At 35.1% G+C, this 16,703-nt stretch overlaps 2 protein-coding genes across 2 annotated transcripts; both read right to left on the bottom strand.

The window, feature by feature from the left end:
- Positions 1-133: 133 nt before the first annotated feature.
- On the bottom strand, positions 134-6,848 carry LOC141596276 (cationic amino acid transporter 1). Its single transcript, XM_074416379.1, has 3 exons — positions 6,141-6,848; positions 2,029-2,648; positions 134-1,067 (listed from the first exon to the last, which is right to left on the bottom strand). The coding sequence occupies exons 1-3, from the start codon at positions 6,556-6,558 to the stop codon at positions 270-272; spliced, it is 1,836 nt and encodes a 611-aa protein (XP_074272480.1). The 5' UTR covers positions 6,559-6,848; the 3' UTR covers positions 134-269.
- Positions 6,849-9,406: 2,558 nt separating this feature from the next.
- LOC141596275 (BTB/POZ domain-containing protein At1g30440) lies at positions 9,407-14,546 on the bottom strand. Its single transcript, XM_074416378.1, has 4 exons — positions 13,617-14,546; positions 12,666-12,735; positions 10,881-12,104; positions 9,407-10,294 (listed from the first exon to the last, which is right to left on the bottom strand). Exons 1-4 carry the CDS (start codon positions 13,673-13,675, stop codon positions 9,749-9,751), a joined length of 1,899 nt encoding a protein of 632 aa, XP_074272479.1. The 5' UTR covers positions 13,676-14,546; the 3' UTR covers positions 9,407-9,748.
- Positions 14,547-16,703: the final 2,157 nt, after the last annotated feature.

Raw genomic sequence — 16,703 nt, 5'->3', positions numbered from 1 at the left:
CTTAAGGGGGTTAAACTCGCATCAAAGCAAGTAAACTTAAAGAGGTCGTTTAACGCTCTAACGGAATAAAAAGTATTGTAACCTGTACACATAGTCGAACACTAAACTGAAAACACTACAAGAAAACAACAAATTTGTAAACTGAAAAACCACATAACATGAGATATCATACTTTGCACAAATTCATCAGTGGCAGTATCTATCCAAGCTTTATATAGCTACAATGTACTTAAACAACAATGGTGATCCATAAATTCAATACACATCCTTCAAATACCACCTTTTATTACAGCAATAGTTTCGTCACCATCTAATTTCGTAGACTTACCTTCTTCTATCTTACCCAAATCGATTGCATTCTCTTTTTCTCGAATCTTCTTCATCTCCATAGCGGTATCATAAGACGCGTGTAACCCAAAGAGGAAATAGTAAACCAACAACAACCCGGTCCATACAGCGAACCTTATGAACGAGTCCTTGTCGATTGAGCCAAGAAGGAAAATGTTGATCATAATTGATATAGATGGTAACCAAGGAACAAGTGGGACACCCCATATCTTAGGGTCCTTAGCTTGTGGGACAAATAATTTTAAGGACAATGTTGCTAAGAACCAGATCGGTCCTGTGACCGTGTAAGCTATCCAACCGGTTTGGGTCACTCCCCAGTACGCGGATGTTCCAATTGCCGAGGCAAGTATAAGTGAAAGGCAAATAATGAATTTGTTTCGGTTAGTAGGGGTGGTTACTCCGGTGGCATAGTAACGTCTGACGAGTAGCGCTAAGGCGACTAACATGAAGATTATTAGGGTTGAGATTGAGAGGAGATTGGATAGGATGTTAAGGTCTGTAAAGAAAGCGATTATTGCAGTCGCGGTCATCATAACTATTGTTGCGTTTACTGGTGTCCCGGACTTTTCGCTTACCTTGGATAACCATGGGGGCATCATGTGTGTCCTGGCTATGTGGGTCAGGTAACGCGCTTGGCCTACCGCGCCTACTAGTAAGACGGTTGTCATCCCTTTGAGGGCGCCAATTGCGACTAAATATTTCGCCCAGCTCATTCCAACCTGTTGGATAAATACAGTTAAAATCAGATTTGAACTCAGTCTTTAGTTAAATTAGGGGTGTAAACGAGCCGAACTGAGCTTGAGCACGGGTGGGCTCGGGCTCGGCTCGAATTTTTTAGCTCGTCGAGCCTAAAAAATTGAGGCTGAGTTCGAATCAAGCTCGTTTTGTCATTATATATTTTCACTTTCTCACCTTGTAAGTCTAATTAAATATAAATATTCTTGAAAAACAATTAAAAATATTATATCATAATATACTTATATATATTTAGGTAGTCAAGAAACTACCTAAATTTCTTGACTTTTGTCGGACACTACCAAATTGAAAAATCCGATCAAATTAGACAAAATTCTAACTCGAAAACATTATTTTTGGCATTGAACATATATTATTTACTATACTTAACCACCGACAACTGTTTTGATTAGCTACTAACACATTTATTTCAATTTTTTTTACTTCAATTTTGACTAGTTTGGCCGAGATTGTGGCTAATTTGGACAAAATTATGATTAATTCGATTGGCATTTTGAATTATTTGTCGGAATTTTAGTTAATTTTGGAAAACAAATTGTCGAATTTGCTCATTAATTTCAATTTGGTAGTTTTGACAAAAGTAAAAAAATATTAGGTAATTTTTCGCAAAATTAAAAACTTTAGGTAGTATTTATAAAAATAAGGTAAATATTAGGTAGTTTTTGACGAAAAACTCTTTGAAATTTGAAATAAACATAATAGTACAACATAAAGATTATACAATAAAAATTATAAACGAGCTTCCGAGCCGAGCCTTGCTAAGCTCGGGCTCGACTCGTATTTAGCCAAGCTCGGCTCGAGCTCGTTTTGAACGAGCCGGCTCATATCATTGAGCACGCCCTATTAATTTACTCGGTAATGTAAGGAGAATTCAGAAAAACGTATACAATCAAATGAAACGGGACTAAAGGACTAAAGGAGTACCTTCTCGAAAGCAATAGTAAAAGGAGCATCCTTGTCGATTTGAGTGTAGGGTTGCATAAGGCATAGAGTAACAGCCATCAAGCAATAAGCTAAGGTAGTAACAATCATGGAACCAATCAACCCAATCGGAATATCCCTAGCCGGGTTTTTCGTCTCCTCGGCCATAGTCGAGACAGCATCGAACCCAACATAAGCAAAAAACAGGACAGCCGAGGCCTGAAATATGCCTCGCGGTCCAACCTCAGGAATCACAAAGGGAGAAAAGTTCTTGGTGTTGGCATGAGTAAGACCAGCAATGATAATAAAGACGATAACAACAATGTGAACGATTGAGGCAACGTAATTGAGACGAGACGAGCCCTTTACGCTGTACACGGCAAGAATGCAAATGAGAGCGCATACAACTACTGCTATTGGGTCAAGTTGGTTGAAATCCGCGGCTAAGTGGTGAGCCGTGATCCTGAATTCCTCAGGCTGGTGGTTGCAGAGGGTGGCGAAGTATGATGTCCATGCTCGGGCTACTGCGGCCCCACCAATTACGTATTCTAACAGGATGTTTCCTGCTGCTAGAAATGCCATGAAGTCTCCTAGTTCCACCCTTAGATATGCAAATGACCCACCTGATCATAACAAAGGAATGTTGAGTCAAATACCATGATCCGAGTATCCGACCCATATATTGAGTCGCGTCTATTCGGTTCAAGTCCATTTGGGTTCGAATTTTTCCAAAGTACATTGATTTCGGTTTTATCTAGATTCGATTTGAGATTAATTAGATTTCAAAATTTCAAATAACTAGCTATTTTGCGTCTTTGATTGAATAATTTCATATCCTACTACTGAATTTTTGGCCTCGACATTTACGTACACTCTAGCTCTCTTAGGAGCTAAGACAATCTACTCTAGCTCATAGCTCTCTTAGGAGCTAAGACAAGATTGGAGTATCCGTCCTAAATTTTTGGACTCGACATTATCTTCGACATTTACGTACACTCTAGCTCTCTTAAGACCTTTTGGTCACACTGACTCTGATAACTAGCTATTTTGGGTCTTTGATTGAATAATGACTCGAATAATTTAAAAATCGGTTTTTCATATCCTACTACTGAATTTAGTTTACATGCCTAAGTTTTTGGCCTCAACGTTAAGAGGCTAGGATCCGTCTTAAAATGAAAACATGTGAACTACTTATATATACTTATATATAGTAAGACAAATCATTTGTTAGTTGTGAATCATTTATACTTAGCATGTTATAAATTTAAGACGGACATTATCGCTTAATGTCTCGACTACTGTAACAGTCGTGTGAAACAAGTGTATAGCGTTGAAAAATACGGAGTATGAATCAATTTCAAGATTTTTCCTTCAAGTTGCACCATAAGATAAGATCTATACAAGTCAAACTTCCTACGCTATATTATCAACATACGGATTACTACACTACTACGTAAGTACGTATACGTTTAGTCAACGGATGTAAGACAGTATACTAGTATAGCATATTTGTGGTGCATAATTAGGATTCTAGACGTAGACGAACTATTTAACATAATAATATAGTGAATTCAATTTAAAAAAATTTCCGAGTTTCAGCCGAAATTTTATATAAGTAATTCAGCTATTTTTGTTTGTGGCGGCCTAGCGGGTACTTATGATATTTCACAGCTAACATTCTTTTTTAACGTTATTTTAGTCGGTCGTGAAATGTCACAAGCTTGCGGCACTAGATGGCAGCAAGAAGTTTGACTTTTAGCGTGACACACGCTTGTCCTCACATGAGAATTTATTTATTTATTCATTATCAAGCGTTACCCATTCATTAATTATTTATTAAAAAATATCCAATTAAATTGATTATTTAGCCAATCTTCAATTGGTACGATGCAAGAGGCTTGGTTTAATGAGCTGGACCCAGTTGTTTCATCATGTTTTAATGACTCAATTATCGACTTAATTAATGTGAGATGTTAATAATATGAACGGTTTTAATATTCGTAAGGACACATTAAGAATTCATATATCATGAAAATAGTACTCCGTAATAATGATTCATTTTTCAAAATCTCATAAGAAATTCATAAAAAATAATTTCACAACAAGATTCTCTATTATTCAGGTTAAAATGCAAATTAAGAATCTAATTAAAGAAAGAATCAAAGGAATATATCATGAAAAATGTAAGAATCAACTCATTTATTCCTTTGATTCTTTCTTTATATAGGCTCATGTGGACACACGTTAGAAAAAACGTGTCACGAGACATCTTAAAGACAACCTAAACAATCTTATGATACCTTTTACACCTCATTTGTTACTATATTTATTAATATAAATAAATGGTAATAAAAGCATGAAGTATAAAATAACAGGTATTATTAGACCTGCCAAGCAGATTAGGTCGTGTTTATAGTATATGTGTCAATTTAAATGGGTTATTATTCCCCTAACCCAAACACGACCCAGTTACTCCGTTTATATTAAAACGACGAAAATCTATAAATGAGTAGAATTAGACATTGTCAATTTGTCATATATGCTTTTGAGTTTTGAGTATAGAAGTCATATATTGTTCAAAAATAGAATCTAAACTTAACGTTTCACATTGGAATAATTTAGATTCACACAAAGTTTACATTAAATTACATAATTCTATAAATATATACTACCATATTTAACTCCTTAATTAGGTAATTATGGGAATTTTGTAACAACCGCACTAAATACCTAGCTAATGATCTTGATATGTTTACCACATTTTCGGATACTATTTATAGTTAACAATTATTTTCCAATTTATTCGATCACAATAAACTAGTACGTGTTCAATCAACATACGTTCTCACCATATATGTAGTTATATAGCTATCAATCATTCCATCAAGGAAGCAATTTATTCGATCATAATAAACCAGTATGTGCTCGGTGAACACACGTTATTGACATATGTAGTAATGTAGCTATCAATCATTCTATCAAGGACGCAAATCACGACTTTATAGCTATATATACACGGATTATAATATGTATATGAAATATAATTGACTTGCTATTTACATGGATATGCGAGCTAAATATATGAGATATGTTAGTTACGTATATGGAAGGCAAATTAATACATACCGTATTTTTTCGTTTCAATTATTTATTCACCTGAAATAAAATATTTCTCATAAAAAAATGTAAACAAATAATAGAGACCGAAGGTGTAATTATTTATGTATTACATTAACAAACGATAATACACAAATCAAAACTCGACACTTGAGCCAATGAGGCACGTTTATGACTTAATTAGTTGACTAGTTGATTTAGCCCACACCCTCATAGGTAGTTCCGTCACTCCACATATCAGTCTCACTACCGCTATCATTTACTTCTTCGGTTCCAATTATTTATTTATTTTTTAAAAAAATATTATTTACAAAAATAAATAAATAAAAATAAGTAAACTAATAAACATGGAGGGAATATAATATTATAGGGCCGTATGTAGACGTATAACTGTCTTATATGAATTCTCGTCTAGTAAATTAATATATAAAAGTGTGTAAAGATTTACTTAGTAGTTAGTACTCGAATCATGATTTCATATTTTATCCTAATCTCGGTAAATTATTGATTATGAATGAAAATTCTTGTATATTTTCTAGGTAAATTGCTGCCAAGTAAAACTACCTAATTTAACCCAAATTATTCGGAATCTTATTTCACATTTTAGTAAAATTAGTGAAATATTCTTAACTCATTCTTTAAGTTTAATTAGTAGATAATTGTTAAACCATTGAACTTGCTCTAATAAGATAGGGCCGTATGTAGACATATAACTATCTTATATGAGTTCTCGTCTGGTAAATGAATATATAAAAGTGTGTAAAGATTTACTTCTCGAATCATGATTTCATATTTTATCCTAATCTCGGTAAATTATTGATTATGAATGAAAATTCTTATATATTTTCTAGGTAAATTACTGCCAAGTAAAACTACCTAATTTTACCCAAATTATTTGGAATCTTATTTCACATTTTAGTAAAATTAGTGAAATAATACAGAGTACTAAATAAAGAATAAAAATGTAAAGAACCAGAAGAGACGGATCCGATTATTACCTGCAACAGGGATCTCAACAGCAAATTCGGTATAACAAAAAACCGAAAGCATAGCGGACACACCGGAAACAACGTAAGATAAAACAACAGCCGGTCCAGCATGTTTATTAGCTTCCTGACCGGTCAAAACAAAAATACCGGCGCCAATAACAGCGCCGATACCGAACCACATAAGGTCCCACCACGTTAAAGTCTTTTTCATTTCATGTTGACTTCTAGCCTTCACTTCATGGAGTTCAGTCTGGTCCATGGACCGAGCCGTGACTCGGTCCATGAACCTGCCTGGTGTCTCCTTAAGTGCTGTCACGTAATTTGACCAACTTTGAAACGATTGTTCCGGTAAGAAATCATCTTTTGTACACGCACATCCCCGGAAACGACGTCGGATTGCGCTTTCGCCTTCGATTTGGGTACCCATTGCCTATGAAATATTTTTGTGTGTATTATTATGAAAAAAATATATTGATTGTGTTGTTTGTTCTGGGTATATATATGAGTAGTGTAAGGTATATAAGGTTTTGGTCAAAGTAAACGCAATAAATGGCAAGTTGTTTTAATATTTTTTTTTTATAATGAATCGCGTATTTAGTCGTATTATAGTAGAACTGGGAATTTGAACCTGGACTAGTTATTGTCCATAATATTTCGGTTTTAACCACTAATCGCTAGGCTAATATATTTTCGATTAAGTTATTTAATATTTTTTTTGTCTAACGAATCGCGTAGTAGAAATGGGAATTCGAACATGGACTAGTTATTGTCCATAATATTTCAGTTTTAACCACTTAATCACTAGATTAAATATTTTCGATTAAGTTGTTTTAACATTGGACAAGTCTTCTGAGAAATCGTCTCTCCCAGATTTGGTAACATTAGCGTGGCTAAAATTTTGCTCATGCATTGAGTGCAATTTATATTAAATGAGAAATAATAGGAAAGAACAACTGGCAATGGCAAGTATGAATGGTCTTGTGGAATTTATTAAATTTTTAGTTTTATATGTTTCATAGTTTTAAGGTAGACGTAGACCCATTTCTCTTTATTTCAAAAGGTAGACTTTGCAAGACAATTATGTTTGGAGCAATTGTTAGCGAGAACTTTGTAGACTACATCACTAGTTATAGTACAAACCGTTGTAATTTGCGAGTTCAATATTTTTTTTTGAATTTTGTTTTGAAAGGTATATGAAATTTCATGTACTTCAACATTAAGAACACAAATAAAATCGGTTAAATCTGAATATTGACTTCAAAAACATACGTACGAGTACAATTTAAGTTAAACTTGAGATCATTATACAATGATGTTGAATATCCGAAGGTATAATCATTTTCATTTATGTGGCTGGTGAGAGAATTTACTTTTTTTTTTCTTTTTTCTTTTGAACAAAGTTTCTTATCAACGTAATTATTTTACGAATAATAAAGACAATGATAATTTCATCATTAGTAAGTGTGAAAATTATTAAATTTTGATATTCTTAACGCACTCACTAATAAGACGAATCAAACCAGATCACTCATGACTATATTTTGTGTTATACATTGGATATTATTTTACAGATTTTCTTCCTTTATAAACAATGTCTAAAAAGTAAAGAACAACAATTGACCGAGACGGAGAGAGTATTATTCTAGTGTGAAAAGATCCAAAATGGGTTGGTTATGTGAGAGTGAAGTCTGAATACCCAAGTAATTGGAAAAGTAAAGATAATGACATTTTTTTTTAGAATATTATAATACTATAAATGAATAATGATATAGAAAATGATTGAGTGTAAGGTTAAGTGTTTGTTTGTGCATATGTTGGTTTGAGTGGAGAAAAGGATGAGCAATGAAAGGAGATGCATCATTTGGAATCTAGTTTGCTGGAAATACACTTGATAAGAGCGTTGACTTCCAAGTCTGGCTGACGGATTCACTTGATTCTTCATTTCTTCTAATGTGGCTCCTAATTTCTATCACAAAATCTCATATTGAATTCGGCACGTATTCGTCACTTTGGAGTGACGGATACCATTTCTTCTCATAAATGACCCAAATAAAGGAGAGAGGGAAGCACATGGGGATGCCTCCACCTTGTCCCCCTATCCGTTTTGTGAGTGACATTACCCGTCACTTACTCCGACCCGTCTTCAGCAAGACTAACTGAATTTCTATCTATAGGAATCATCGTAGATGCGAAATTGCGAATAAAGATGCTTAGTGGGTCGGGCTGGTGTGAGCTGGGTCGGGCTGGGCTATGGGTCAAGCAGCCCGAGCACAGCACTAACATATGATCGGGTTGGGCTGAGCTAGTGCTGGTCCGGGTTGGTCTAGCACTAGCCCGGCACACTGAGTAGTGGGCCAGTGCCGGACCAAGCCGGGTCTTCACAATCATATTATAGCCCAAGTCTCTCTTCTATAACACAAATTGAGCCAGATAGATACATATGGCAATCCAAAATGATTAACCCAAAATTGATTAGTTTCAATATTTTGTTTCAACTTGTAACACATCAGCTTTACATAAATAATCCATCTGTTTGTCATTTTTTTACCTTCTATTAAAAGATCACTCATAAAAAATAAAAAAGATAAATAAATACTTCCTTTGTCTCGGTCATTCGTTTACTTTTTCCATTTTGAGGTATCACGGTCAATTTATCTTTTCATTTCGAAAATGCATTTGATGAGTAATTTGATCCTACACACTCGACTTATCATCTAACAATTTTCCTCCACCCCACCCCACCTCTTGGTCTTTGACCCTCTTCTTTTGGACTGAAACTGTTTGAACTGAACTGAACTTGTTAAAGCTGAACTGAACTGAACTAAGAGTTAATTTATGAATAAAATAGATGAACTAAACTGAACTTAATGAAACTAAACTAAACTAAATAGAACTGAAATTAAGTTAAAAAAAAACAAAGTCTTTGTGTTAAATGATCAAGATAGAGAGAGTAAATGACATGAAGGGAGTAATCAAACATTGACCCATTCACTAATTTATTTCATCTGAACACAAACTTATTCACTCTTTGGAAGCATTAAAGAAAGTTTCAAATAACCTACTCCCTCCGTCCTGATTAATTGTTCTCCTTTGGTTTTGACACAGACCAAGAAAAGAGAAAATGGTCAATTATAAGATGTTAAGGATCAAATTGCTCATCAAATGCAATCCTAAAATTAAAAAGGACAAATAATTGACCAAGACACCCAAAATAGAATAAGACCACAAATGATCGAGACAAAGGGAGTATCATTTCTCTAAAATGCAGGTGCTCAGAAGACAAAATACAAATGTAGTAGCATTGCAGCTTAACAAAGGCAAATGCAGAAGTTAAATGCATGCCTGCAATCTGCATGCATGTTCATCATGATTACAGAAGCGTGGTTACTGGTCACAACTCACAAACAAAGACTGGCTGAAATCACTACATCACATTTACTGCTATTCTATTCCAGTTCAAGAACTAGAAACTCGAAACTCGAAACTCGAAACCCGTTTTCTAGAACTTGAACTTCGAACAAAACGAATACGAATTAACATTACATTCTTCGAAACGAATCAAGAAATAATAGAAGAATTGGAAGAAATTCCCGGGGGGGTTACGCTTACGCTTACGCTTACACATTCTTCTTAAGCTTTCCGCGTTTTGCCTTAACCTTCTCTGCCTTCCCACTAACGCCGTTACTTTGGTTACTGACTGATTCCTCTTGGGCGCTACACATCTGAGACTTTAACTTCAAGCCTAATCCGAACTTTTTGGACACGTTACCCCAAGCGCTCGAGCCTTTTACTCGGCCCAGGTTTTCGATCTCCTGTCTCATGGTTGAACACTCTTTCTCGAGCTCAGAGACTCGCATTCTCATGCTATCCATTCCTACCTTCAAGACCTGGTTCTCCCTTACAGCTGTAGCCCAACCACCTTCGTTTGACCCGCCCATATTGCCTCTCAACTGTCTTGACCCGTCAAGATTCTCCGAGACCAAGAAGCAGCCGGCTATGGAGTTTCTCAGTTGGAGCTGTTCAAAGAACAAGACTTGGACTATTATTCTTAGAGGTAACCTCTCATTCTGGGCCGCATGTGTGCAGGCTTCTAAAGAAAGCTTTTGGCAGTCCATTAGTCGGCACAGCTGTTCTCTTTCTGACTCCGATAACCAAGGGTGTGACTGCAGATAAAAAAGATTAGTTATATACTCCGTGTGAAATTCTCCGTAATAAGAACTGAAACATGTAACGCAAGTCGTCTAGCAATTGATGTGCAACTAAACCACCATATAACGGTCTAACAGACGGCCAATTGTAAAACAGGAGACTGCGGTGGCTCAATATGAACAAGACAACAGATAAATTGACAGGATTAACACGCATATGCATTCCGTGGCTGTCTTACAACATTTGAACTATCATATAACCCCCGTTACTTATAATGAGGTACCGTCAAAACAGAAGGCCCATGGCGGCATCAGGAATTCAGGAGTTAGAATAATGCAACCTTAATCCAATAGTTCCTCAATCAAAACTCATCCACTCAACCACTCTATTACACAGACAGGCATGATATGCTTTGGGAAATGTTCGATTATTTTTCAAGACGGGTATTTTGGTATTCAATGAGCAATTAATTTGGTCAACATCTCAAAAGGGTACCAGAAAGACATCTTAAGAAAAAGATTGCTTAGGTAAAGTGACATAGGTGAGAAGTTTGACGAAGTTGCTATAATATCATTAAGATGTCCAGACTCAAGATCTTACCTTAAGATAAATGTCAATAGCACGATAAAGACCATCATCCAAGGGCCTGGCAAACTCTGGAACGGCAGCAGCAAGAGCTTGAAACTTGGGAAGTTTCAAGTTAATGTCAGGTGCCACCTCAGCAAGATACCCATCAATCAGTTTCGCCACCATTGTTATCGGTGTTATTGAAGGTGACCCCATCAGTTGACCATCGTCAATGGAACAAGGGGATGCATCCCCAGCAGCCTGATCCATGGCCAAGAAGTGTTCAAGAATCCTCTCCACGCAGTCTACATTATACAGTGTTTCCATTGAATGAGAGAAGTTGGGTATAAGAAGATCTTCCAAATTCGCTTGATCAAGTTGCATTCCTACTCTCTTCTCCAAATGAGATATGCAATTAGGGTCTGCACGGAGTATCATGGCTGTTCGGAGGAGGCCGAAAAGGAATTTGGCCGACACAAGGCCTTTTTGTACAGGAAGTAGTTGTTCTATCTCTTCAACCAATAGCTTCTGTTCTTCTTCAGACGGTGGACTAGTCAAGCATGACGGACCCACTCGAGAGCCTGCATCATTAGAACCTTGTCGCCGGTTCAACCCAGGCAAGTACCTTTTGGCATAATACGCAATAGACCCAGAAACAATCTCCGCCCTCATCCCACGAGCATCCATTGCTGATATCAGCCTTTTATAAAGGTGAAAGCTCAAAGTTGACGCATCATCATACCACCAATCGGAACTCGAGTTTTTTGGTATGGCACCTGTGCTAATGCCGTTCCATAAAACACTGCCACCAGGACTTTGCATAGGTCCACCACGCTCTATGACAGGCCACCCAAACAAGTTAGGGTCAGTATTTGCCTTAACAGCCAATGATTCGACACATCGCTTTGTTATCTGGAGTTGATCCGCAAAGGAAACGATGTCGTCACAGGATTGAAGAGCTCTTAGCGAGTCTTTCCAACTCTTAAGGGCTACCTGGTTAAGGAATGTTTCTGTTTGATGAATTAGATTTCCCTCCCCATAATCTTCAGTCATCTCAAGGTGTTCAGCAGCACAACGCAGGAAAACAACATTTGCGGCCGTGAGTTCGAGTTTCACACCATAGCAGAACTTGGCAACAAGTTCAAATGTTTTGGACCCACCAGGCAAATCGTCAAGCGTTACAACAGTACCATTTTCTCCCTCTTCTGCTTCAGCAATTAATTTTTCCAATACTGCACTCCGTGAGAGCAGAGGAAACTGCAGAAGAAAAAAACTGAATTTAAAAGACAACCCCTGACTTCTAAAATAGAAGTATTAAGTACACTGACATTCACTAGTATTTATGCAAAACATCTCAGTTCAATTTCCCAGGAAAACGGCTCTGCAGTGAGGGCCTGTGGCAACGAGGCACAGGCGCAAGTCGTATGGAAAAGGCGTGGATCTCATTCACATGAGGCGCACTATAGTTGCAAAGAAGTTTGTCTTTTCAAGTTTAAAATTTATCTAACAAAGTAACAATAATCTTTTTCGATAATAATGAATTAATGATGGAGAGCATGTAAAGTTGTAAGGAAGTAAAAGCCGAGGATAATGACACAAAGGGAGGGCAAAATAAAATTATGGAAGAAAAAAATTGGAAATAGCTTAGTAGTGCACCCTCTAACTGCCCCTTATGCACAAGCCGCACCATAAGGTCCAACCAAAGCATTTCCGCTAATGCTTTACTAAGCCTTTCGCCTCGGCTCACCTCACAGGCATGCTTTTTAAAATTAAGCCTCAAACTACCATTACAAAAAGAAGTATATCAGTGAAAATTACCTTATGAAGATGGAAGGACATCTCCCCCACCTCAACCGTTATGTCGCTTGGCAGCCCAGTAGTACAAAACCTGTTATTAACAAGAGTACATTCGATACAAAATATCAGCTGAGAATTAACAAACAAATGGAGGGTAGATCAAACTACCAAATTTCCGGAGACACTCATTCGACAAAAAGATATCACTATATCAGCACATAATTGTAATGACACTCATGAAATGCATAGTGGAGGGAAACGGACAAGGACACTTAACCGGTTTGGTTAACAAATTAGGTTAGAGGAACTGAAGGGGAGAGAAATGGACAGATAACCCGTTCCTTACTCGCCCTCCTATACAGTATTCAAGCAAACCTTTAAGAATGCATAGTTAATACCAACCTCACTTCCCCTACCTCACAATTAAGTGAACATTGACAAAAAAACACACAATATGGCATTTTCTGTCAATAACTACAACACAAACAAAATACTCCCTCCGTCCCGGTCAATTGTTATCCTTTGGTTTTGGCACAAAGACCAAGGAAAGAGGAAGGGGCCAATTACTAAATGACAAGTGGAACAAATTAAGTGTGAATGATCAAATTGTTCATCAAGTTCATTCTTAAAATAGAAAGGACAACAACTCACTAGACACCCCAATATGGAAAAGGACAACAAATGACCGCGACAGAGGAAGTAGACATTATTCTGGTATTCCGGGTTCACTGTTATACTAGTGATGAAGAAATCACTACTTAGGCAAAAAATCAGATGTAGTTCAAACATCCAAGACTAAGCCAATTAGTCTCAATCAATAAAAACCCACAAAACCCTATTACAGTAAACAACTACTGAAGTCCTAAAACATGTGATTCGAGATCATAACAATATCGAAACAGATAAATAAATAACAAATACAAATACAGAAATTGTTGATAAAATTGAAAAGATTGCAAATAAAAATATTACCAAGCTTGTCCCTTCCTCTGAAATGCATCATTCTTAGATCCCAATTTCATACAAGCCATGATTTTTTCACCAAAGTAACTTCCCTTTTTCTCCTTCACACTTCAATTCACCAAAATTCAACGAAAAACCCGGATAAACTAACAACTAAAATTTCACAAAAACCTCTCAAAACTTCATAAATCTAGGGCAAATGTAGGAAACCCACTTAGAAAAAACCCCCAAATTCAATCAAAATCACCACTTAAAACCCTAAAATCAAAAACCCAATTCAATTCTATCAAATCAAAAACTACCCAAATCAACAAAAACCACCAAATCTAATTTCTTCACCAAAAAAACTAAGTAATGCAAGATGTATATTGCAAGACACATAAAGTAGGTCAACCCCTCCAAATATTCTCCTACAACTTGAATTTCAAATTACCAAAAAAAACATAAAAAAAACATAAAATTGTTGTTTACTCAAGCAGGAAGAAAACAAAAATAAAACAACTAAGCATTCAACTATATAAACTAAAGTATAATAAGAACAAGAAGGAGAACAACTAAGAACAGTAAAGTGGACCGAAGATTCCAAACTTCAACCTCATATGGGGACATTCAATCATAACTTAACACCCTTTAAACTATTTTGCAAAAGGGTATTTTTTAATTTTTAATTTTTTGTTTTGATTAATTAATTAAAATAATGTGGAAGTGTAAAGGGCACCATGGAAAGAAGAGCAATAATAGAAAGACAATAATACCTTGCATATGGTAAGTTGTAAAAGAAAAGGGTAAATTAATAGTGTAATGAATACGGTAAGTCTTACTTAAAACCGTTTTATGATAAAACATTGTAATATTATATTTCATATAACAAAATTTTTGAAACCCTTATGGAAAGTGGTGGTTGGTAAAAAATATTTTAGCGAGTAATTTAAGTAATATATCACCTGGTTTAAAATAATATTTGTATAAAACCATTTTATAAAAAAATTATTGAATAAATTCACCGTTTTAATCAAAATAATAAAACGATATTTAAAATCGTGTCACAAAAAACCAATACTCCGTGGTAGGCAAGTAGTGAATGAGTAAGATGTACTACAAAAAAAGGGTAAATTGATAGTGTAATCGTCTCAGTCAATAGTTATCTATGTTTAAAATCGTGACAAGGAATAATAATGAACTAGTATTGGTGCCCGGCTTCGCCCGGGCTACCTTTACTTACCATTAATTTTTTTTTCATTAAATAAAATTACTTGAAGTTGCATAGCCCATAAATTTATCATTAATATATTTTTTATAACATATCCTAAAATTACGATGAAATAGATTTGAGACAAATTCACTACTCCCGCTATTAATATTTTACTCTTATTAATGAAACAATAGTAGTAACATTTCACTACTTGCCCGTAATCATTGTTACTTTCATTACTCTTGCCGTAGTTATTGTTACTGTCACTACTGCTGCATTAATATTGATAATTTCACTACTCCCGCCGTAGTTATTGTTACTTTCACTATTGCCGCATTAATATTGATTATTTCACTACTGCCGTTGTTTCTACCACTCTCACTAATCTCGTTGATAATATTGTTACTTTTACTATTCAAATGAGTGATTACTATCATATAATTATATCCAGTATTACTACTATTCTTTTCTTTACTGGCGAAATTACTTTTACTACTCAGGCATGCAATTTTAAGAGAAATATATATTTATATAAATATATTACATATATGCATTAAATCATATCGAAAGAATTATGCAATATTATATATTATGGAATCTAACTTAAATTATTTATAACATATTTATTATATTTTTGTATGTTAAATAATTAACATCTCTATACATCTAATAAACTATAAAGTTTAATAAAATTGCATAGATTTTAAATTTAATATATAATTTTATGATGATAATAATTAATACCATAAGTGTGCATGTTTATACTAATTAATTATTTTATTTTAAGGAAATTGACCATCTTCTAGTTTTCTATAAATATTTAGGAAAATTGTCAGACATCTTCTTTCTTTTAGTCTCCTTGAAATTGACCATCTTAATTAATTATTTTATTTTAAGGAAATTGACCATGTTTAGGAAAATTACCAAGCTTCTATATAATTTAATTTTAACCAAAACTATATAATATTTGCATTGAGATCCCTTAATCGGGTCCATCACACGGTGCTAGTGATTTAAAACTATATAGTATAATTAATTTGTATAACTTTCTTTAATTACATTAAAGTCCCTTAGTTTCTGGATTTAATATATAGTATTGATAAGGTAATGAATGAGTGAATGAATAATATTGTACAATAAAGATTTGCATAGGAAACTTGAAGATGCGCATTAATTACAGTTTCTGAAAAACTTACCTTTCCATATGAGTATTTTATTTTGGGAGTAAATGATTTTTACAGTTCACTCCAGACCAAAACTCACGCCTTTTTCTGAGTGTTGAGTGCATGTGCAGTTGGAGTGTGGGGGGTGTGAAGTGTGAAGTGTGAAGTGTGGGAGTCCATTTTTGAAATAATGGTCAAAAATAAAATATTTGTCGTTTTGGATCGGTTTTGAAAATATTTGTCAAAATGGTGTCCACGTAGGCTCGAGATTTCTAGACCTGAAACACGCCACTACTAATGGCGTGTTTTGTGAAGGAAACACGCCATTAGCAGTGGCGTGTCTTTACAATAATTTTTTTCCTCAACTGACTGAACTTAAAAAAAAAAAAAAAAAAAAAAAAAAAAAAAAAAATCCTAAGACACGCCATAGGGGGTGGCGTGTTTCCCCTCCGAAACCCGCCATTCCCAATGGCGTGTTTGTTTTAGTCCGTTTTTTAATGAAGTTTTTTTCCCTACTCATTATAAACACGCCATTGGTAGTGGCGTGTTTTAGGTCCAGAAATCCCGAGCCTACGTGGACACCATTTTGACAAATATTTTCAAAACCGACCCAAAACGACAAATATTTTATTTTTGACCATTATTTCAAAAATGGATTCGAAGTGTGGAGGTTACATCTTTTTTATTTTTAACTTGGGTTGTACTCAAATGTTTTCCTTGAAAGTTGAAACTAGTTACTTT

Source organism: Silene latifolia, chromosome 8 (assembly GCF_048544455.1).
Source record: "Silene latifolia isolate original U9 population chromosome 8, ASM4854445v1, whole genome shotgun sequence".
Lineage (NCBI taxonomy): Eukaryota > Viridiplantae > Streptophyta > Magnoliopsida > Caryophyllales > Caryophyllaceae > Silene > Silene latifolia.
The sequence above is the reverse complement of the archived record's forward strand: the minus strand, read 5'-3'. Positions and strand labels throughout refer to the sequence as shown.

Excerpts from the sequence above, each read along its gene's own strand:
- LOC141596275 (XM_074416378.1), bottom strand. The coding sequence starts at position 13,675 with ATGGCTTGTATGAAATTGGGATCTAAGAATGATGCATTTCAGAGGAAG. Across the intron at positions 12,105-12,665 it reads TGTCCTTCCATCTTCATAAG|TTTCCTCTGCTCTCACGGAG; the intron begins GTAATTTTCACT and ends TTTCTTCTGCAG. Across the intron at positions 10,295-10,880 it reads CTATTGACATTTATCTTAAG|TCACACCCTTGGTTATCGGA; the intron begins GTAAGATCTTGA and ends TTTTATCTGCAG.
- LOC141596276 (XM_074416379.1), bottom strand. The coding sequence starts at position 6,558 with ATGGGTACCCAAATCGAAGGCGAAAGCGCAATCCGACGTCGTTTCCGG. Across the intron at positions 2,649-6,140 it reads TGTTGAGATCCCTGTTGCAG|GTGGGTCATTTGCATATCTA; the intron begins GTAATAATCGGA and ends TGTTATGATCAG. Across the intron at positions 1,068-2,028 it reads TTACTATTGCTTTCGAGAAG|GTTGGAATGAGCTGGGCGAA; the intron begins GTACTCCTTTAG and ends TTTATCCAACAG.